This window comes from Aptenodytes patagonicus, chromosome 20 (genome assembly GCF_965638725.1).
Source record: "Aptenodytes patagonicus chromosome 20, bAptPat1.pri.cur, whole genome shotgun sequence".
NCBI classification, from domain to species: domain Eukaryota; kingdom Metazoa; phylum Chordata; class Aves; order Sphenisciformes; family Spheniscidae; genus Aptenodytes; species Aptenodytes patagonicus.
Window position 1 is genome coordinate 2,787,120 of NC_134968.1, and position 22,299 is coordinate 2,809,418.

Sequence of the window (22,299 nt, forward strand, 5' to 3'; positions counted from 1 at the left end):
TCACGTTTGCATCCTCCGAGACTGCAGTTGCAATAGCAGCTTAGATAATCTTCCTCTTGCTGTGACAAGGTAATGGGTTGTCTGTAATGGTAAGTGGCATTTCCACCCACAACAAAGGAGAAAATTCAGAGGTAAGTATGAATTAGTCCTATCAAGCTTTTCAAGCTAGACACTTTTTACAAAACTTTTATTTCAGGTCCACCGTCCCTGTGTTTCGGGTGATATGCAAATAACCTCACAAGGAGAATTATAAACAGGCACAGGACGCGTAGCAGTCAAGGTATTGCCTCCTTGGCTTCCTCTGGAGTGATTTCCTGAGAGTACAGCTCTGTAAAGAGAGCAGGCAGCCAGTACTGAGGTTCTCCTGCTGCCTGCGTATCCAGCCAGGCCATTCCTTCCTTCAGCAAGTGTTCCTATACAAACAGAGCGGAAACCGTGAGTGAAACTTCACTAAATGGCTGAGAAGCCATTCACAACAGAGGCCTGACCCCACGTTTATTCTACGGTAAGGGAGGGTGTAGAACTTGGGCTACAGTAGTTTTTATTCAACTCAACCAGGAGAAATACATTTCAGACATCCAGCCATGCCCACCACGCATGTTTGTGTAGGACCTGAGCTAACAAGATTCAAGGTTTAATGGAGATTAGTGAAGCCGCAGGAACATCTGCAGCTTCGGAGACTCTGCTTTCCTCAGTCTACGTTTGCGCAGCGGGTACTCTGCCTTTGGCCCACCAGCTAGCTTAGGATCCCCTGTGCATGCTGTGGTAACGCCCCCCCCAGCGAAGCGTCTGCTGCGGGGCTGCGGCAGCAGGCACGCTACGCTGTCACTGAACTCCGCGGCGCACAAGAGACCTTCATACGTACCAGCACTTGCTTTGCGCGTTCCGTCTCCCACTTCAGACCGGACCTGATCTCACTGACTGTTACATAGCCCTTTTTCTGAAATGAGAGGAAAAATACCGTGTGCTTGTAGTCAGGACTTACGTCCATAGTTTAGGAGAGGGTGGACAGTTTTGCCTGCAGGCCTGTTCTAATCACAGTTCCCTGTCATGGAAGCAATAAGGTTCTTTCAAGGTGGTTGTATTTTAAAATCTCCTGGCTCAATACCTCTGCCAGCTGCAAGACGACAGTGTGATCCATGTTCAGTTCAGCTGGTACAGACTGGATCAGGTATGTTCCACCAACAGGGATAATCCCAAAGCCGTTTCCCAAGACCTTCAGTTTCTTGATTGCACGGAGGAGATCATCCCTGAGAAGCAGAGGTCAATGCAAGGCTTTAGAGCGAGAGCCTCTCTCAAACTGCACGCTACGTTCTGTAAATGAGGAAGACTTGACGTGCAGAAGCTATGAGCAATAATAGCTCCTTGGAGCTTGCTGCAGTTTCAGGTAATCAACAGCTGGAAAAAATTTTATAAAGCAATTTAGAATTAGTTTGCATATCTCTGCCCCCCTTCAGAAGTGCAGGCTTGCATTAGAGACACACTCGTAGCACCTGAGCTGCAAGTGCTAAACTTTAAGATTCAGCCCCAATGAGTGATCGTGCTGAGCTGTGTCCTAAAATCTGCTTCTGTAATGACACGTATCGGTCCCTCCCTTCCAGCTCAGGAGACCACAGCAGCTTCAGCAGTAAGAGAGCTGGATTCGCAGGGAACTAATTGCCTCCAGCTCAAGGCAACGGTCCTTTATGCCTTCGGGCTCCCAGAGAAAGCACGCTGCTGCTTTCTGAAATGGTTAAGTCATTAATTGCGGATCACGCGTAAGTGGCTCCATTGCTAGAAGTCAAATTTGGAGTCCAATTAACAGCAGCACCTTCAAGCGCTGCTGAGATCAGTCACCCCTTTTTCTTCCCCAAATGCTACTTGATTCCCCTTTCCTGTAACATACAGACACTCACTGGCTGACATCCTGAGCAAACTTCCCCCTTCCCTTCAGCACTTGCTGATGAAGTTCTTCCAGTGTTATCAGACCTAGGAGTCAACAAAAGGAGACAGGAAAGCATTACTGCATAGCAACAAAATTACTCCAGCAAGAGCAGTCAAGGGTCCTTTGCGCGTCTGCCACTGGCTCACCCCTGCCTTCCATTTTACCAGCGCCTGTTCATTGTTCCCAGTATCAAGCCTCGGGGTGAGATAAGCATCGAGTCACTTCTGTTCCCAGAACTAACATGCAGCAGTCAGCTGTCGCCTTCTCCCACAAATGTATTGGACTCAGGTTTCAACTGGCTTTGCCGTAGCCCATTCCTGGTCTCAGATTGCCCTTTTGGAGTGAAGAACACCTACTGTCTTTTCATTAGGCACTTATGACCGGTATTCCAGCTCTTCCGGACATTGCTGTGATCCTTTAGAGACAATCCTACTGCCAGGCTCAAAGCAGTAACTTACCAGTTTCGTACTCCTTCAAGATTGTCATTGATCCCTGCTCCTTCCCCATGATACTGTGAGTGACAGTTTTGTTAACTAAATGGGGCAGAGTGGGTTGATTTCTGTAGGAATCAATGAAGCTGGGTGATTGCCAGTGGAGTAGCTGTAGCGTGTTGTAGAAACACATCAAGGCTTTTTGAGGACAATGAAGACCAAACTGCCATCTCAGTACTATTTGTGAAATCTAGTAAAGGACACTACACTGAGCCACGCGACTCATTTTCCACAGGGAAAAGGTATCCTCCTATTCGCTGTATCTCCTAGAAACCAGACGCGGTGCGATCCTCACCTCCATTCCTGTGTTTCAGAGCCAGGCAGACTTCAATGATCTGCACACCCAGTTCATAGTAAAAGTCTCCAACTCCCAGCATCTCTGACCAGAATCCTTTACCGGCTGTGAAGTGAGAAAGGGGAAAGCGATTGGACCATTGGCAAAAATATCCTTCCTTAACAATTACTGGCGCGAAGCAGACTGCTCGCAAACCTCGCTGTGAGGACTCCCAGATCTGTCAATGAACAGTCTCCATTTTGGTTATCTCCACCTGTTTTCCCTCACCCTTTAAGTAAATAACACCCAAAGGTACCTTACGCCAATTCACAAACCCCAAGAATCAAAACAGCATCAGCTTTCCTCAAGGAAACTTCAGCTTCACTGCGAGCTGTTTACAGTGTGAGGACAGCGAGATGAATCCTTAGTCGTTAACCCCGGTGCCTGTTCCTCACATGCCAAAGGATCCACTCCGATTGTGGCGCACATATCCTGGAACTGGACCCGGAACTCGGGGTTTTTACGGATCTCTTGCTTGTGTTTGCTGGCAAACTCTTCTAAGTTGGTCTTAAACATGTCCAGCTGCTTAGACATCTGAAAGAGAATTGCAGAGAAGCGTTTCTGTCTTAACACTTAACGCAGTTTCTCCGTAAACACGGCCCCCAACAGGCACTAAGTGAGCAGAGTCCTCAAGAAGCACTCGGGTCTCTGACGTGCTGCCTACCCAGTGCAGGTGGCCCCGGTGGTCTTAAAGGAAGGAAACAAGATAAAAATCGCTCGATGGAATCAGAATTCTCCACGTGTACACTTTTAACACTGAATACAAACCAGTATCAGCGGAGATAAGACAAGGCAAAGGGCTGTTCTGAACCAAGAGACAGGCTCAGAAGGGGGGCAGCAGTTATTCTGTGATGTGCGTGGGGCAGAAACAGTTCTACAGCCATGAGATGTTGCTGAGGTAGCGAGAAGGGAGGCAGAGCGAGACCTGTAGCAAACATCACAGCTCTCTGATGGAAAGGCAGCCCGATGGGTGCCATCGTAGCCCACGCTGCTCGTGGATAACGCTCTGGATGCCGAAGCAGAGGGGGAAACGAAGCCCAGGTTTGCGGCTGGGCTCACAACCACGGTTATTCCCGCTGCCAGGGCAGGGGCGGATCTCCCACCTGGGCCAGCTGGTCCTCGGCCAGGACTGTCCCTCGCTCCTTGTACTTTGCCTGCAGGAGGAAAACGGGATGATGGAGACAGTGCTGAAGGACAGACGAACCAGAAACCAAAACTGGATGAGAGGGATGGGATGCTCCTTAAGGATGGGTGAACCAAGAGGACCCACAGCCCGGTGCCCTGGGCAAGGGGGGAGGCTGCCGGGAAGCTCCGGGCACCCTGGGCTTGGAGCAGAGGGCTGGTGCCGGCCGGGATGGCAGGCGTGAGGACGGGGACGGCCCCACACCGAGCCTGGCCCCCCCCCGCCACCGGGCCGAAGGGGCCTGGCCCCCCCCCCTCACACGGTACCGATGGAGCTTGGCAGCTTCCCCACCCGAGACCGGTGGGGTCTGGCGCCCCGCCGGGGCCTGGCAATCTCCCCCGGGGCCGCTGGGCCCTGGCACCCCTCACGCGGGCTCCGTACCTCCCACCCGCGGGCCCAGTGGGTCCCGGTCCCCCTCCCACGGGCCCGACACCCCCCCGCCCCGGGCCGGCCCCGCCGCCCACGGGCCCGGCACCCCCCACACCCGGCCCGGCCGCTCCCCAACCCCCCCCCCCCCCGGAGCCTGCCCCCCCCCCGCGGGGTCCCGGCGCCCCTCACCTCCGCGAGCTTCTTCTTGGCGATGGCGCCCGCGCCCACCCCCCGCCGGTGCATCCCGGCCCCGCTGCCCGCCGCGCTCCGCCTGACGTCATCGCCCCGCGACGGGCGGTGCTGACGCACGGCAGGGGGTGGGGTCCCTCTCCCGGGCACCCACGGCTGCCCCCGGTACCCCCCCCCCCCCCCCCCCCCCCCGAGGGCCTGGGGGGGGCACTGGGGGCCTCAGACCGCGCGGGGGGTCCTTGTGTCCTTGTGTGTGGGGTTGGGGGGGGGGGTGTGACCCTGCTGGGGGTTGGGTCCCCCCGGCGTGGGGGAGAGGCCCTGTTGGGGGGGGGGGGTCCCCTCTGTGGGAGGGGGTGTGTCCCCCCCGGGGTGGCCCTCACTGGAGGGGGTTTCGGTCTCCCCCGGGGGTGGGGTGAGCCCCGCTTTGGGTCATGGTGACCCCCCAGATGGAGTTAAGTCCCCGTTCGTGGGGTTGGGTCCCCTCTGTGGGAGGGTGTCCTCCACGGGGTGCAGGGGAGCCCCGGTTTGGGAGGGGTGGGGGGGTGTCAGGAGGGAGGGCAGGTCCTGGGGACTCCTTCGGAAGCGCGGGCTGGCTCCCGGCCGGGTGTCGGGGCCAGGCCTCGGCCGGGGTTTGCTTCTCCGCAGCCCGAGCTGCACCTCACCGCCCGCCGCCGGTGCCAAGGTCGTTTTTTAAGTCGTCGCCCAGCGGCAGGTCCCAAACTGCCGAGGGCCTGCGACCGGGATCCTTCCCTGTCGCGGTTCAGTCAGGGGTAGGCCAATTCACTGACACGAGGTGCGTGGTGACTCGTTGCGAGCCTTGTTTGGAAGGACACTTCCCCCCCCCCCCCCCCCCCCAGCAATTTAGTAATATTTTATAGTCCATCCCCCAGTCAAGTCTGCTCTGAATCTCATTTCAGCTTCAGACTAAACTCTTTATTGCTTGCATTAGCGAAATAGACGATATGCACAGAACAGAGTGGACGTAAGACAGCTTCCTCCTCCTCACGTGTCTTGATAGGATGAAGAGGGAGCTCCTCGGGAAGGTCCTGGAGTTACGCAGTCCTACCAAAGCAGAAGCGGGAGAGAAAAACATAAATTCCCGTGGTTCTGCACTTAACCCATTTTCATTTGGTTCCTATAGGAAATGAGGCGTAAGTTACTGCCTTCTCCACCCTCCAGCCCCCTCTGACACCCTGCAAATCCATCCTGATAGCAAGACGCGTCTCAAAGTTAGTGTCTAATAGTAAGTACCCACAAGCTTTGAGAAAAAACAGCAACTGGTTAGAGGAGAGAGATGCAAGTGAGTGTTTCTCTGCAGGAAGGGCTGCAGTATGAGCTCAACAGTTACTTGTTTTCCCTGGCCTGCTGGCTGGCCACTCGGTTCACATTGTCTGACCAAGCTGCGTGGAATTGTCTGTAGCACAGAGCTGCCTCTTATTTCCAACCTACATTTATTCATGGCCAGTTCATCCCTTTTTGTTCTTGTGCCAACTTTTGCCATTAGCATAAACAGCTCTTTTCTCCCTCTGGTTTTTTATAGATGGTGACTTTGTCTCTCTCGGCCTTCATTTTCCTCAACTAAGCATAGGATGGGCTCGCCATTCCCTCGAGCCTCCTCGGGGCCCTCCCCTGCACCTTTTGCATCCCGGTTTCTCGTGTTTCTCTCTGAATGCCTTTCATAGCGGTGTACGATGCACAGAAAAAGTATTTCCTGCAGGTGGGCTGATGAACACCTCCTTTTCTCATTAAAAAGGGGAAAAGGATTTACTAACCTCCCTTCTCTAGACAGTAATTGTTTGAAATTTGCCTTCCCCCGTATCTTCGTTGTATCAATGGTCTGAAGATACTTTTGCAGAACCAAACTCTGGCCGGAGCTCTTAACGCTCCAGTCAAATCCAGCTGAGCTGTGCCAGGTAAGCACTCGGTGGTTATCTCGAGAAATTCTAAATTCATGGATTGAGCGCTGCAGCAAGTACCTTTGGGGACAAGGGCTGGGAAAGGATCTGTAGGGATGGTTGTAACAACAGGGGTAGGTAGAACAGCCACTCACAATGGTCTGCAGAGATCAGTCGACATCAGCCATGCCAGAAACTCCTGGTTCAAAGCATCCTTGAAATCTTCTGAACCTTCCGGAGAAGGAAAACTGCAAGAAGTGTGCCATGCCGTAAAGACAGAGGAGAGGCGACAATCCAGATGCAGCGTATAACAGCCTCGTATCCCAATCCCCTCAAGGTCACGGGGATATTTCGTTTTCCTTGTCTTCTAATATCTTTGACTCGGATAAACCCCCAAAAAGCTTTAACCTCTTTTTGACATGGTGAGCTCTTTGCACACAACAGCGCCTTGATCTTGGCACGTTTGGGCCGCCCAGCGGTGAACACGTCTGTCGGGCTTGGGGGACGAGGAGGAACGGGCTGGTGACCCCCTTGCACCCCACCTCCTCTTAGACCCAGCAGGCATCGAAACAAAGGCGGAGCGTGGGTGAAGCAGCATCTACGCTCCAAACTCACAAAGGAAAGTCTTTGTTTCCAAGAAGGACTTTCCCCTGCGAGTCGCATTTTTTATTCGCAATTAAGGGGATTAAGGGAGACACTAGAAAACAATTTTTTTTTTTTTTTAAGTGAAGCTAATCAAGCTGATTAATCTCTAGCATCAAAGGTTTCCCTTCCCCCCTCCGCCCCCCCCCCCAGAACAGGTTAGACAAACATCTGTCAGGAACAGTTTAGGGCGCGTTGATCCTGCCTTGGAGCAGAGGTCAGACTAAATGACCTCTCGAGATCCCTCAAAGCCCTCATTTCTTTGATTTTGTATTTTCCGTATGACTAGCAATTCTCGGTGTCTGATTTTCTGAGTGCTTGGCCTGAGACACCTCTGTGAACCATAGCTGTGCTCATTTCCCCCAGCCCGGGTCATCCCCTGCACCCTGGTTTCTAAAGCAGTTCTCATGCAAAGGCTGTAAAAGACAACAAATGCCCCCAGATTCTTGTTCTGGGTGACTGTCCCGTGACTCCCTGCAGCTAGAAATGCCATTTTTTTTGCCAGAAGACACTAGGATTGTGCCTGAAGGACGCGGGCTGTGTGCGGTAAGTGCCCTTTTTTCCTCCTTGCCACCATTTTAGGACTAAGCAGCAGCAACCTGTTAGGTTTTATAAAATCCCCTTCATGTTAAAGAAAGGAAATGTATCCCTCGTTCATTTGTTGGTGGCTTTTTTTAAATATAGAAAGTGCCTGAGAACAGATTTTTCGTTGGACTCGTGTCTAATTTGCTTTTTGAACATTTGTGACATAAGCTAAGATTGGGGGAGGTGAAACAGGCTATTGACAGGCTGTGGATATGCTGACACAGCACAAAGCCGCGCAGCGCCGAGATACACAGGCGTGCTCTCAGCCAGATGGCTCGGGAAACGAAGGCACGAGCTGCAGCCACAGAGAGCTCCATATGGACTCGGTTACCTTGCCCAGAGGTACCTGTTCCGAGCGAGCTCGTATCGCCATCGTTACCGCGATCGTGATGATCGTAAGATGATTACATCTTAAAAAAAAAAAAAGGAAAATAAAGCTGTCTGAGTGTCCCCGGTAAAGGGCACAGATCAGAAACAAGCTGGGAAATTCCTCCTGGGTCGGGCAGCATCCCTCCTGCATGGTTTCACGTTTAGATGAGAGGCTTTTCATAGCAAGAGCTTGCAGCAGTGGTACGAGGAAAGAACCGTTTCGCTGCCTTTTTTTTTTTTCTTTAAATGAACTGGTCAACGGGCTGAGAGTGCGAGCGAGCGGGTTGTTGGTTTTTTTTTCCCCCTGCGGGTTGATTTGATCAAATCAAAATGTTTTGCAGAAACGTATCGATTTCATCTCGGTTTTCACTGGAGAGTTTCCTTTTGAGAGGGCTTTGTTTTGATTAGGTCAAAGCACTTCATTTTGACTTCTCTGTTTCGGTGACGTTGGGATGTTAGAGGAGTGGACGCGCTTCAAGCCCTGTCAAAAGTCCGTGCTTCGACCTTATCAAAGCGCCGGGTTTTGATGGGGCTGTGCTGACATTGGCAAAAACCAAAAAAAGGACCCCAATCGTCTGTATTTTTGACATTTGTACGCTGTGAGAAATTTCAAAATGAGAGAGGCTTTTTTTTTTGTCTTTGTTCTTTTCCTCACTCATGAGACAGAATTGCAAAACGTGACATTTCCTGTTGAAATCCAAATCCTCTCGTTTTCCGATGTGACACCGTTACCATCGATACCTGCCCCAAAACAGTCCTTCAAAAGTTAAACACTTGGGCACCTCATCCCGCCCTGCGACCAGACTTTCTCTTTCTGGTCTCCGATCTCACCTCTGATTTTTCTTGGCTTTCAGAAGCCAGGCGAAGAAGTCTTTGGCTTCCTGGGTGCCCAGGTCCAATCTTTGGCCGTTCGCAGCCGATACTTGGGGCTCAGCTTCCCTCTTGTATGGCTCGATGATGTTGCTGGAAAGGCGAAATGGGAAGATATCAGCCCGAGATGCCACAGGAGGGTGCCAAAATGCTGCTTTTCCACAAAACCCAGCTCCCTCCCACTCCATCTACCAGCAGCCAGAGAAGAAGGCGGTCTTGGACAGGGAGAGGGATGGTTGCGTTGTGTGCCGACAGACCAGAAACTTTTCTAGGACTTAGAAAAATAAAAGAAAAAAAAAAAAGAAAACCAACTCCCTAGAGAATCGCTGCTGCAGTCCAAGAAAAATATCCTCGGCTCTGCATTCTTCTGTAGCCATCGTTTGGCTGACGACAGCTGTAAGTTTGGCTCGTAGGAGCATTGGAAGTCTACGCACTTACTCGCTTTTCTTCTCCCGTCTGGCTAGCAACCATTCCACAAAGTTCTTCTTCAGCATGTTATCCATCGCGCGGCTGTAATCGCTTGCCAGGGTGGCCTCAGAGTAGCGTCTTTGCACTGGTCTGGCACTGGGAGTCCTTACACTTAGGCTGGGGTAAGAGCACAGAGACAGAGTGAGTCCCGCACAGCCCGGGAGCGCGTGCTGTGCAGAGTTTTGCTTGGGTTACACGTGGTGGCCCACGCGGTCCCTACAGTCAGCGAGGTTTTGTGATCACTTTTAATCTTCCCTTGGTCCAGGTGACTGTTCCCGCATTGTAACGCGGGGAGATCGCCAGAGAAGGGGCTAGCGTGCTCCTCATCCGTTTTGCTGGCTGCTAACGCAGTCGCAGCTCAGATTTGAGAACCCGGGAGGAGGTGAGCTCAGGATATTTGCTGGTAGTCTGGAGTCAGCGTGGTTTTTCCCTGCCGTAGCCTGATTCGCGCGGACTTTGGCTCCAAGCTAAGGCACCAAGTGTGCCCAGGCTCCCTCCTCCAGCGAGTTGCACACCCAGGGCCAAGGAAACCTTCTCCTGTGTCCTCGAGGGGCTCGGGGGTGGATGGCAGGAGGCAATGGCTGACCTTGAGACCAGGGCTGATCCGACAGCGTAGACACCGTCGGTGGCTACCTAAGCTAGCAAAGGGTGTCAAGGCTGATCCTTTTTTAGTACTATTATCTGGGATTTCAGCAGCTCCTACTGCTCTAATAAGGATTCTTTTGGATATTCTCAGGTGGTAGTTGGAGATTTTGTAGCAGGAGTCAGGGAAAGAGAGGGAAGGTCTTTATTATATACCTGCTTTATGTAACTGGGCATATTTTCAGAAGCTTCCAAACACTGGATGCCCCCTAGCCTCATTCATGCGAGATGATTACATCTTGCTTCTAGTTCTCAGCCAACCTTCTTCTCTTCCTGGTTGACTTCCAGCTTGTTCCTCCTAACCCAGAGCCATGAAGTTTGTGGGGAAAACTTGGGAGTTCCTGGCTCTGGCTCAAAGGCTCAGGGCTTTATTTTGATATTTCTCTTATCATTTGCTCATCTCTGTACACTTGGCTGTCTCTATTATCAGAGCTCTACCTCAGGACTCGTGTTCTCACCTACTTACCAAGATGCCAATGGAAAAAGTCCATTTGCCTCCAGTGGGGAGCTGGAAAAGGCTCAAAATACACTGTGAGCTTTCCAAAACACTTACCCCGAGACGTTTTCTTCCATCAAAACAAAGCCCAGGGAAGCGAGGAGCAGCGAGAGAACTTTGAAATACATCATTTTCTTGGCTGGTTTCTCTGTTCGGAAGCAGAGGGATGTCCGGCCCCTGTGACACATGGGACACATAAGTGACAGGACAGCGAACCCAGAGGGATGTGCGGTGGTTGGGCACGTGCCCGTGCTTGTAAATGTGTTTCTTCAGTCCTTGTGCTTCGAGCAGCCTTCTCCATCCTACAAAGCCCTCTTCTGCCCTTCCCAGTTAAATTACTTTTTCAATGCCAATGCTCTTTCCCACCGTGGTGTCTTTTAACGTTGGATCCCTATACTTTTATTGTAACCATCAAATTCATTGTGGGTTGCGCGTTCCTGGAGGCAAGGGCTTTGTCTTCCTCCACGTTTACAAGCTGACCCTGTGGATGCCTCATTGTGCTTTAAGGGTCGATTCAATCTTGAGTATGTGGACGGGAACGTACGTTGGATCAGGCAATTCAGTAGCAATGGCATCCTGCTTATCCCACACTGCGGCTCTGCAGGATTTAGGAGCCTGATCTAATTTCTGGGAGGTTTTCTGTTGGGATGGATAATGCCTTATGTAGGGACTGGAGCCAGAGTCAGTGAATATCAGTTATGAAAAATATCCCATGGACAGTGACAGGACCGGATTCCAAGATTTATTAGTTTCAAGCTGTTCCTAGTCCTCGCGTCCACAGTTTGGCTCAATGGCCCTTGGGCATTTGAGCTCTTTTAATTACTATTCCAGCTCTGCAAACTCCGTACAAAAATGGTTTTGATCATGGCTCACAGATAGATTTTGTTGTCCCTCACCTCGCCCTTTGTTTTAGCTGTTTCTGGAAACTGCATTGCAATGGAGAGCTGCTGTTAACAGGAATAATACAGTAACAAAAAGTCTCAGGACTCAAGTATCCCATCCTTCAGAAATTTATTCATACATTGATAGAACTTTACTCCTCTAAGTAGTTATTTGTACTCTTACAACAGCCCAATTATTGTTCTGGAGAGAGCGAGAATTTGCAAGTTTGGATGTTGTTCGTAGTTGCGGCATATTTCTGGAAAATTGTGACATCTCTTACAAATGTTTTCAGCCCTTCCTATTAAGTGAGAAAGATACTAAATGCATTACATTATCTCAGATACATCAAGTTCTGAGGAATGCTCTTAAAAGCAAAGGTGTAATATTCTGAACACTGGCAAAATCCCTAAAATACTTAGAGCTGAAGCAATAAGAGACAAATAGTTACAGAGCGTGTTAACAGCAGGAGTAAATTCCATTATACAAACAGCTGAGGAGTGTTTTAAATGAGAACGGAAAAAAATGTCATGATTAAATAACTAAGGTTTCCCCTCTTATTTGCTTTTCATTTCATATATTGGCAATACAACTGTGGGCACGATGATGGATCTGAAAATAGCTAAGTTGTGCAAGAATATTGTTCTGCTTAGGGTAATTATTTGTGACGCTGGAGGGGAAACACATTGTAGCCTTAATTTTAAGAAAGGGCAGTACTCCTTCTCTGCAGAATTTACCCAAAGAGGGACTGTTGAAAAACCATTTTTGAATTACTACAAGACCCCTTTGCCTGTGCGACGCTGAACTGGAGTAGCCGAGCTCTGCTAGCCCTGCCTGGCACGGAGTTTGCTGTGATACCTACGCTGTTTTGATCCTATGATTTGACTTCTGCACAAAAGGAGGAGCAACTGGTGGGATCTTTGCAACACGAAGGTCTTCCAGTCCCCCGTGCAATGCTGTCTGCTTTGGAAGAAGCATTATCCCCGTTTTATCCATAGCTAGGAGGTCCCAAAGAGCAACTAAGAACCAATTTCTCCTCATTTCCCTGTGTAGGTGCAGATCCCAAGCCTGATATTTGCCATGTACTGAATCCTCCTCCGAAATAATGGTCTTTCCCTTTACACCCCAGCACGTACGCTGCTGCGGGTCTTTTCTGCCAAAGCTACCGAGAAAACGGCCAGTCTCGTACCGCTTCGGGAGAAACTCAGCCAAAGGTACGGGCTGTTCCCGCCCTGCTACGCCTGCTGCCCGACACCCTCAAACACTGTTCGCTCCCACTGTTATCTTAGGGGGAAAAAAAGAGTAAAAAAAAAAAAAAACCAGTTCAAAAGAGAGACTGACATAGAGCTGCTTACCTTCCTCCTTCCCTGAAGCTGCCCGGAGGATTTCAGCTAGTTCTGGTGCTGAGGGGACCCTTCAGGGCTTTTATATACGTTAGCTGTGCAGGACCAAACCCTCTTCCATGAGGTAAACAGGAAATCAAGCACCTAATCAAAGCAATTCAAACCCACTTAGAGCTGCTTCATTAGGTCCATTGACCTACGGAGCAGGAAAATAACCTTTTAAAATATGTTTACATTAATGGCAATTAAACATTACTGTATCACAAAGTCAAGAAGGAACATGGGTTGTGGGCATAATACAGACGGCATCGGTCTAAACCCTAATTCCTTGTAGCACCTCCTTCCGTGGTGAAAGCTTCCTTAGTTTCCATATTTTCTTTTGCTGAGTGTAAGCGCTATCTTAGAGAGATCCAGTCGGCTTCTTCTCTTTCTTACAGGAGGAATAACTTTGCTAAAATCAGTAGCAATCATTGTTACCAGTAACAATCCCATCATTGTTATTTTTGTCGCCATTGAGTCTGGGCATCCCAAGTGTGGTCTGCAACCCCTTGTGCAAACTCCAAATACCAAAACCAGCATCTGTCCCCCCCAAAACGTGCACTCTAAGAGGAGAAAACCCAGGACAGAGAGTGGCAGGCAGGAAACTAGTAGGAAACGGTGAGGCAGCATTGGTTAACGAGGTGGAGGGTGGTGGCACAGCAGCCGCCTATGTGGGGTGAGGGATAGCAGCTGGACCTGAGCACCCGTTTGGGCTTTTTCCCCGTCCTGAGCGAGTGATGGAGTGTTTCCCTGTGGCTCTGTAGCTGCTGGGGACACGGGTCAGTGAGGCTACCACCTCGCCCTGCCCTTGCACAGCTGGATCCAGGAGAAGCAGATGTTCTGCAGATGCTAACTGTGCCATCAGAGTACAAGGGGTACATGCACTTCCCATCAGCTCTGCTGTGACTATGTGCCTGGTAAGAAGATATTCTCCGCGAAGTCTGCCCTGCCCCGCTTCCCCCGGGTCTCTCTGGGAGAACTGGAGCCATTACGTTTTAACAAGTAAATCCTGTTTAGGGACTGCTACCAGGTGTGTAGCTGCAGCTCTAGGATCCCTGTCACACCCAGCTTCGATCTGTTGAAGGAGCAGAGCGGGATTACGGTTGTGCCAGCCTAACCCACAAGCCGAGCTCTGCTCACACCATTGCCGAAGTGAAGCGGTGCCCGTGGCTGACTGCGCTGGCTTGCAAGAGCACGGTCCCATCCGCAGCTCGGTTCCCCCCCCCGAGCAGCCTGAACTTTTGCAGGAGGTTATCCAAGTTACAACCTTCCCCTCAGGTCTGCAAGCCTTTATTATTTTTTTTTTTTCTGTTGTTGTGGAGTTCAGCAGAGCCGCTCGGAGCGGTAACCCCGCACACCTGGATGTAGGAGGGATGTGCGTGTACGTGTGTATCCTCCCAGGTCTGTGCTGGCTCAGCTACGCCGGGGATTTGTGTGGGAAAGAAGTAGGATTTCTGGTTGACAGGGCTGGGCAAGAAGCAGCCCTTAGTGGAATTGCAGTAATAATGGCAAAATGGAAGTGTCGGTGGTTTCGGTGTGGGAGAGGGTTTCACTGTGCTGGCACGGTGCCCCCAGTGTATCTTGTCCCAAACACGTGCAGAAGTCCAGCGTGGTGAGGTACGCGTCTCCACGTAAAGGCTATCCGTCTCGCAGTTCCTTTCTGAAAAGTCTTTTTTCTGCTCTTCTGAGAAGCGCTGCTGGGACCCGCTGTCAGATACAGGCTGGTTTCAACCGCTACCTGTATTCCTGCACCAGGAGACCACAGAGCGCAGAATGAATTGCATCCAGCTTACCCCGGCGCTGGCGGGGGCGAGCCCTCGCTGCTCTGTAGTTACACAACTCCCCGGCACAACCAGCCGCTCCAGCAAAAAGTGTTGCATCTATATTGCATTAAGATAAAGGCTCAGAAGGACAGTGTTAGGGTAGATTAAGAGTTCAGCCCTATTAGGGAGTAATTACTACTTTCACAGGAGCTACTTGACACGTGGCTTAGTCCTTTAGCTGGCAGCACGCAAGCATGCCAGGGTCTCCAAAAGCTTTTCACCCATGCAGAAGCGTCGTGCCTGCTGTAATAAATGATGCACTGCAATAGTTACAAGTAACCGATTTACACTCCTAGCACAGTTGCTAATCAATAAAATGGAATAGTTTATCCTGGTGTCTTTATTATATGTATTCTGGTACTTCACTCCCAGCCAACTCAGATATCTTGTTTCTCCAAAGTGCAACCTATTTGTTTTCCTCTCATTAAGTGCCTCTGTAGGATATAAAGTTAATAGAGTGAAATAAATATCCAGCAACATTAACTGTTGACCCAGGGTTCACAGTTACGGTTATTTCAGGGCATCTGCTCGTGATGCAGTTCGGACAGCAGCATCGCTCTAAAATTCCTCACAGTCTTTCAGACAAAACCCCCCCAGATATGCAGAAGTGATTCCCGAAGCCAGGTGGGCGCCGTCTGCGTTTCATTCTGTCTGTGTGATATCCACTGACCGATGCCTAAAATGCTGAACCTCTGCCTGCCAGTGCAGGTCTGGGAAGGGCGACGAGCGAAGTGCCGACCTGGAGAAGGGCCACGTGCCCACATCTGCTTTTTCCAGGGTAACAGAGGGTCTAATTAACGATGCAAACCTTGCTCTTCCCTAGGCTCAGCCCATCACAGCCACAGCAGCGCTACCCTTGTAGCGTTATCTGTGGTCTGCTGCCTTCCCTGATAACGCAAGTCATTTCACAAGCTTCAGCTGGGTCCCGTCTTGGGACAGAGGACAACTTTAGCTTAGGTTTCAGCCAGCCGCGGCATTTGTCTCCCTGCAAATTAAACAGGAGAGCCAGGGCTGCCCTGCTTCGTCCTACCCTGCCACACAGTGCTTAGTGAGCAAGCTCTCCTCTTCTCTGCAGCAGACCTGACTCGAGGAGTTGGTGTTTCAGGAATTCGGGAATGCATTGGGAAGATCACAGCTGCGTTAACTGAAACGGTCCTTCTGCTCTGCTTTGAGACACCGAAACATCTCAAGGGCAACTTTGATTACAAAGCATTTCAAGTATTAGATGTCCCTGTAATCATGGAAAATAGGGCTTGAAGTGACCTTAAGAGGTCATCCATTCCCTCCCCTGCTCCCAGACAGCCTCAGCTCCGCTTAAATCACTCGGAATAGACGAGTCTGATCCGTTCCAAAAGTTTTCAGAAAAGAAAATGCTGCAAACTTCCCAAGAAATTTCTTAGTGTTTAGCGCTAACATCTCACCTTCAATGGCACAATTTACACCTCTCCCCTATTCCCAGTGGATGCGGTGAGTGAGGTTTTCCCTTTCCCTCTGGAGCAGCGCTCTTCGGTTGCTGTTTCGCGTGGTGCTGCTCAGGGCACCTCAGCTCTGCCAGAGACAGATTTCAGGTGTTGCATGTCCCAGGTGAAAATAACACTTTCTGCTCCGTTAGGTGTGCAGGCGTTAGGCTGATCTGAGATTCCTAATTGTATCTGGCTACGATCGATCGGTATGAGCATTTGCTCTGCTCCTCAAATCACAGGGAGGGAGGAAGGAGGGATTTTTAAGTTTTTCACCCCCATCCTCTCCCTGAAATCACAGGCGTTGGAGTATCATTCAAACTCCGGTCCTGATTCAGGACCGATTCTGTTCTTAACTCAGCTTTGCTGCTGTCAAAGGCACGGAGGTGCAAAGCTTTTCTTGGGAGCTCATTTCTCTCCCTAAAATATGGGCAACGTCTCGCAGAGGAGGTAACTCTTGCATGCTTGATTCTCACTCACCCCGTTACACCTTTACAGAGCACAAGTCCTAAATATGAGCTTCTTTCCCCCAAGCCCTGACCCCACAGCCCGTGTCCAGCTTTCCCCTCCCTTCCCAGGGCTGCCTGGGGTCCCGCTGCTCGTTCGCAGCCTCCGCTACCGTACGGCATCTTCTATATCTCGTGCAGCAAAGGCTGGTGCTGTCGGGAGGGGAAACCGCACACCCGATCCCGGGTGCCAGGACTCTGCCCGGAGGCTCAGACTCGCCAAAACATGGCGAAAGCAGCTTTGGCTCCAGCCGAAGGCAGCGAGGGTTTGCCTGGCTCCTCATCCCATCCCTCGTGCTTAACCCTGCCCGGCGTTCACGTTGAGCTGCGCTGGGGACACGAGTGACGGGCTGGATGGATTTACAGGGCATCTTTGGAGTGACGAACACCGCCTCGTCCTCTCTTCTGGGTTCAGACCTGCCTCCCCCTCCAGTGCTTGCAGGAATGGAACAGGTTTTTTCACAATGGCAAAATACCAGATATGTTTTTAAATGCCAATACTCTCTTTTAACTGCAAACAAACCCTAGGGCCTTTTGAGGCTCCAGCGGTTGTTCTTGACTAACTCAGCTCACTGGGACGGCTGTCTCGGAGCCTTCCTGATTGCCAGTTCTTTTGGGGGGAAAACACCCGACAACAACTAAAAATGGGAACCACAAAACATGGAGAGTATGGACTTCTCCTTGTTGCGTGCTCTGCTTGTTTCTTTTTTCTTAAATGCTTGTCGTAGCCCCCCGGAGCGGGGACCTACAGGACAGTAACTGCCGTAACAAAAAGCCCACGACAGCACCTGTAACATCCGTGCGGGGAAGATTTATTTGGACCACCGAGCTGCATAGAAAAAGTCTCACAACCGCAACTTTTACCTCTGCGTCGTGAGCACTGTCACTGCTTCCAGAGGCTGGAGAGATGATCCGGACTTGCTCTAGCATTAAAACTACCTGTGCTTTACCCTGTTAGCGCTTTACCTCGCGGCAGTTATCTTAATGTGAAAACCATCCTTTATTCCCCCTTCGAGCAAAGATAGAGCCAGAACTAACCAGCTGGGGAGATTAGAGTGGTGGAGCTGCAGGAAAGGAGAGGAAATAATCAGTCCTGCTAAATCCCAAGTACGTACCAGCAGGACGAGAAACTAGACAACTCGGTCCACGGCAAGGCGCCTGCCCAAGTGGCCGGTTCAGTAACGTGAAATTATTTCCATCTCGTGCCCTTGCTGCTCTCCTAACATCGCCCTTGCGGCAGCCCAGCGGTGCTGGTGCCCCGGCACAGGCAGTGGGGTACGGGTCAAGGTTTCGATTGTGAAATGACCTATATTTTTTAAAGTGACCCACAACAGAAACTGTTGCCGTGCAGCTTTCCACCTCCCGGCTTGCACTTGTTTTGGGTATAGAGAATTAGGCAGAAATGCACTGGTATTAGTGGCTGAGCCTTTCGTTGCCTCCTGCTACAGGGAGTTTAAAAAGTGGAGGGATGAAAAGCCGTGAGTGCTGGAGAGCCCGCTGTTCTTTGGGGGATTTAAACGGTGACTTGAAATTATAGGGCCCCCAAATTTGTACTCGTGGAGCATAAATCTGATATAAATGCATTTATTTCAGACTGGAGGAAATCTGATACAAATACCTACAGTTACTGAAAGGAAAACATTTAATCTGTGCTTTATAAGTGCTGCAAATGTTTGGAGGGGGGTTCAAAAGAGCAGCTCCTACTTGAAATAAGGTCAGGGGGAGTTCAGCAACGGCAGGATTCATCCCCCACGATGCTTTCTCAACTATGTTATTTTAGTTTATCGTTGTACCAAGACCAAAACTTTCCCCCACCGCTGCAGCCATCTGTAGGAGAAATGGCTGCTCCAGGTATCTGTCCAGCTGCTCATGGTGATTTTTGAGGAAGAAAAACTAAATTGGCTGCTTAGAAAGGTCTGCTGTAAAGAAGTGGTGGCGTATTCATTTGGGGGAAAATTGAAAATTAAAGGGACTATCTGAACAACAACATTTCAGGGCTCATTCTGACAAGCGTTTTCCTTTCCTCGCGTTTAGAGTTTACCACTTGCCCAAAGAAAATGACTGCAAACCCCAAAATTAACCGTTTCCATTGTGGGGGAAACCAATAAATTCATGCAAAGCAGTTTTGTTTGGTCGCAATTTGAACATTTCTCTGTGTGTTCGCAAACCCCAACGGAGAATTCAGGTTGGTGCTCCAGGAGACCTGGGAAGCGCAACCAGCCCCAGCCCAAAGCGGAGCTGAGCACCCTGCCCCGGTGGGAGCCCAGAAACTGCAAAGCAGCAGATGTAGAGGAGAAGCAAACAGTTGTTTGGTTGTGGTTTTCTGTTGGGTTTGTTTTAAAGAGACTCCAGCTTTTTAGTACCAGAACTAAAGGATTTTTCAGGATGTGAGTTGATTTTGAAGCCAGAGTTTATTGCAGTATTTGCTTTGTTTTTAACTGAAGCACTAAAATGTTTAGGGAATAGGCAGATCTTCCAGCAAGTTGCAGGTTTAACCATTTCCATCTTCAGCACTGCTGCTTCTGAACCCCCCACCCTTCGGGGAGCAGAGGGGCATTTCCCATCGCTCAGCCCCTTCCTTGGGGCTGGGGATGCTCCTCTGCTCCTCAGCTCGAACAAAACGTCCTTTAAATGCCAAGAGGGTGTTTCAAATGCAGAGAGAACCAGGGGATTATTAATAATCTACTTCAAACCTTGATTTTGTTTTAAAGCAAACTACTAATTTCATAGCGAGTTTGATTCTTAACAAATTTATCAACACGAGCTTTAATCAACTGGATCTTCTTAGATATGAGCGGCTTTTTCCAGTCATGAATATTTTCCACATAATAAAAACTGAACAAAAGGTGGTTTAAACTGGGATTCCACTTAAGTAAAAGGAAATATTTCCCAACTGTAACCCTCGCTCTCCTTATTCTGTTGAATTCTCACCTATGTTTTAAGGACAGGCTTGCTCCATATTCAGATTATTTCTGCTAGTTGAGATTTGACTGAAACAGATTCTATGAAAACAAAAATTCTTATTTTTTTTCCTTTATGACCTGTGAATTTTACTGAAAACTTTCAGCCCATATTTATTAGATAGTAATTAATACATATTTTCAAACTTTTGAAAATGAAGATTTTTTCAAAGTTTCTGGGGTTTCTAAGTGCATCTTTAATGTTGTCCAAATTAAATACCAGTGATATCACCAGAGATTAAAAAAAAACCACCAAAAAACAAATTAAAGAAAGATTCAAATGATACCTGGCAGAAAAATAACAGAATATAATCTGCTCTTGTTTACAGCTAATCTGTCATAAAGATTTTTTCTATTTTAGACATTTTCTGCCTCAGATCAACAACAACACTTCAGCAGCCTGCAGTAATTACACCCTTTCATATGAAACCCCCTTTTCAGTGAAATCTTAGCTGCATTATTTACCACCCAGCTTCAACCTCCTCCCTTAAGAAATTTCCCCAAACTCCTAAGTGGCAACAATAATTATTTGAACTTGTAGATAAATTGTGAAAACTCATTAAGACCATTTCTGCCTGATTCAAAGATTTAAATCTTTAAAAATCCCCAACTTTTGCCCAAATCAGGTTTTCTGTGTAAAATCAGAAGCAGCTTTACGTTGGTAGGAGAGTGGGGCAGTAAAATTTGAAAATGTTTGTAAACCCACACGGGGGAAAAAAAAAAAATCAACTCCTCAGAGTGATTTTTAAAACTCCAACCCAATTTAAGAAAATCCTGGGGGAGGAAAAAGGCCACAGAGGGTTTTACAAGTGACAGTGCCCGGGTGCAAAACTGTTGCTCAGCCCTTCCCTGGCTCCAGAAATCCCACTGGATTTCTGTTGCAATGGCTGGTAACATTTAAATCAGCGGGGGGAGAACTGTTTCCCTTTGGGGGGGATTTTGCAGAGCTGCTTTTGCCCTGGCTCAGCTGGGGCAGTTTGGGTTTGGGGGGGGCAGCCCTCTCCCCCCAGCTCCTGCCCAGGGGCGAGTGCAGCTCTGTTACCCCCCAGCAGATCAATGATTTAGTCTCTGCTGTTTGCATTCTCTAAATACCTTGCATCTGGAATGCTCCAGCGAGGGGAAGGAGGTTGACTGATAGCCTTTCTTGTTTCAGATCTAAATTGAAGACTTCCCTCTTTGTTTGGATTTTTTTCCCCTTTTTTTTTTTCCTTTTTTTTTTTTTTTTTTTAGGTTGGTTTCCTTCATTTCACTATTGCAAAGGATTATGTTACGTGGGGAAGGTACTGGGTAAACCAATAAAAGCAACAACAGAAGTATTCTGGTCAAGATTAGAAATAGATCCGAAGCAGATAGTGGATCATTTATTTTAGCTGTGTTTGTGGGGGACACGTACCAGTGGAGGAAGGTGCATGCTCAAGTTTTCAGCCAGGGAAGGCTTGAAGTGCACTTTCTGAGCTGCAGGAAATTTATTTCCCAATTTCATTGCTCTCTTCTTTTCACCTGTGAATTTTGAGCTTGGATTACACCCTGGAAACCTCAGGAACACGCACATGGACGCAGCAGTGCTCCTACAAAGACTCCTCTGGCTAATTTGGTTTGGTACTTTCAGGAGAGCCAAGTAATGCAGCTGGAAGGATGGGAACCAAACTTTCCCTGGTGAGCAGCATCTACATGTTTTTAAGGCAAAGATCCCGGGATAACAGAATGGATCGGATACAGGAGGGAAGGCTAAAGGCTTTTTGCTTTAAATGACCTTTTCCCAGGATTTTTATAATTCATTTTAATGAGTTCCCTAGGAGGCTGCAGCACAGAGCACATACAAACGTCCCCGGGCATGGGCATCTATTTCTTAAGGTTTATAAAACTTCTGATTCCTGAGCGATACCAAATTTATTTACTAACAAATTCTCCGCGTGGCTCTTCCTCAGCCGGGAGAAAAAGAATAATAAACAAATATTTAGCTAATAAAAAAAATATTTAGCAATAGAACACAGCACACCACATCTGTGGAGCACCGAGGGAACAACCAAATCTGCCAGCCGCGTTGGGGGTCCCGGCCGCCCTCCCCCCCCCCCCGCCCCTCCAGCCCGGGGGCCCGGCCCCGCAGCGCGGTCACCCCGAAAGGCGGCCGGGAGGGGAAGGGCGGGGGGGGGGGGGGCGCGGTGCCGGCTGCGCGCCCGCGCAGGGAGCGCGGAGCTGCCCGGGAAAGCCGCGCCCGGAAAGCCCTCAGCCGAGCCTTTCCCTCGATGGGCAAAAAAATCGGCTGTTCGGGAATTTATTTTTTTATTTTTATTTTTTTTGAATTTTGGGGGGAATTTTTTTAATTTTTCCCGGGGAAGCGGCGGGGGGGGGGGGGGAGGGGGGGGGGCGGCAGAGCGGAGCCCCCGGCCCGGCGGGCGGGGCGGCCGGGAGCGAGTTTTCCCGGGGAGCGTTACATTTAATTGCAGGCGCGGAGGGGCCGGACCGTGCCTCTACTTGCAGCGCGGCGGGAGGGGGGGGGGGAAGCGGCGGGGGGGGGGGGGGGGGGGGAGCCGCTGCCGCCCCCGCCCCTCCCCGCCCGGCAGCATCCCGGGCCGAGCCCCCGGCCCACCGGGGCTCCCCCGCCCGCCCCGTCGGGGAGGCAGGAAGGCGGGGGGGGGTGTGTGTGTGTGTGAATGGGGCCGGGGGGCGGCGGGGGGCTCGCTGCTATTTTCAACCCATCTTGAGCCTAAAAATAAAAGTCTCCAGAAAAGGCAGGCGGGGAGGGGAAGCGGGGGGGGGGGGGAGGAGGCTGCTCCGCACACGCCGCTTTGCCGACGGGGCGCCCCCCCCCCCCCCCCGCCCCTTTCCCAG

The 22,299-nt window shown here is 50.1% G+C and overlaps 2 protein-coding genes and 1 long non-coding RNA gene across 4 annotated transcripts; 1 reads left to right on the forward strand and 2 right to left on the reverse strand.

Annotated features, from left to right (window-relative positions):
* Window positions 1-170: 170 nt before the first annotated feature.
* Window positions 171-4,564, reverse strand: SNF8 (SNF8 subunit of ESCRT-II). 2 transcript variants are annotated; one of them, XM_076356586.1, is made up of 8 exons: window positions 4,491-4,564; window positions 3,853-3,903; window positions 3,145-3,283; window positions 2,711-2,815; window positions 1,896-1,968; window positions 1,109-1,250; window positions 866-940; window positions 171-413 (listed from the first exon to the last, which is right to left on the reverse strand). In XM_076356586.1, exons 1-8 carry the CDS (start codon window positions 4,542-4,544, stop codon window positions 276-278), a joined length of 777 nt encoding a protein of 258 aa, XP_076212701.1. In that variant the 5' UTR covers window positions 4,545-4,564; the 3' UTR covers window positions 171-275. The 2 variants fall into 2 exon arrangements, with proteins under 2 accessions (XP_076212701.1, XP_076212702.1); XM_076356587.1 differs by lacking the exons at window positions 3,145-3,283; window positions 3,853-3,903; window positions 4,491-4,564 and adding an exon at window positions 3,006-3,138.
* Window positions 4,565-5,407: 843 nt separating this feature from the next.
* Window positions 5,408-10,606, reverse strand: GIP (gastric inhibitory polypeptide). Its single transcript, XM_076356727.1, has 5 exons — window positions 10,515-10,606; window positions 9,290-9,436; window positions 8,813-8,944; window positions 6,541-6,633; window positions 5,408-5,552 (listed from the first exon to the last, which is right to left on the reverse strand). Exons 1-5 carry the CDS (start codon window positions 10,586-10,588, stop codon window positions 5,543-5,545), a joined length of 456 nt encoding a protein of 151 aa, XP_076212842.1. The 5' UTR covers window positions 10,589-10,606; the 3' UTR covers window positions 5,408-5,542.
* On the forward strand, window positions 5,639-6,390 carry LOC143169388 (uncharacterized). The gene is made up of 3 exons (XR_012996889.1): window positions 5,639-5,733; window positions 6,031-6,207; window positions 6,334-6,390. It is a non-coding gene; the product is annotated as an uncharacterized LOC143169388 (long non-coding RNA).
* Window positions 10,607-22,299: the final 11,693 nt, after the last annotated feature.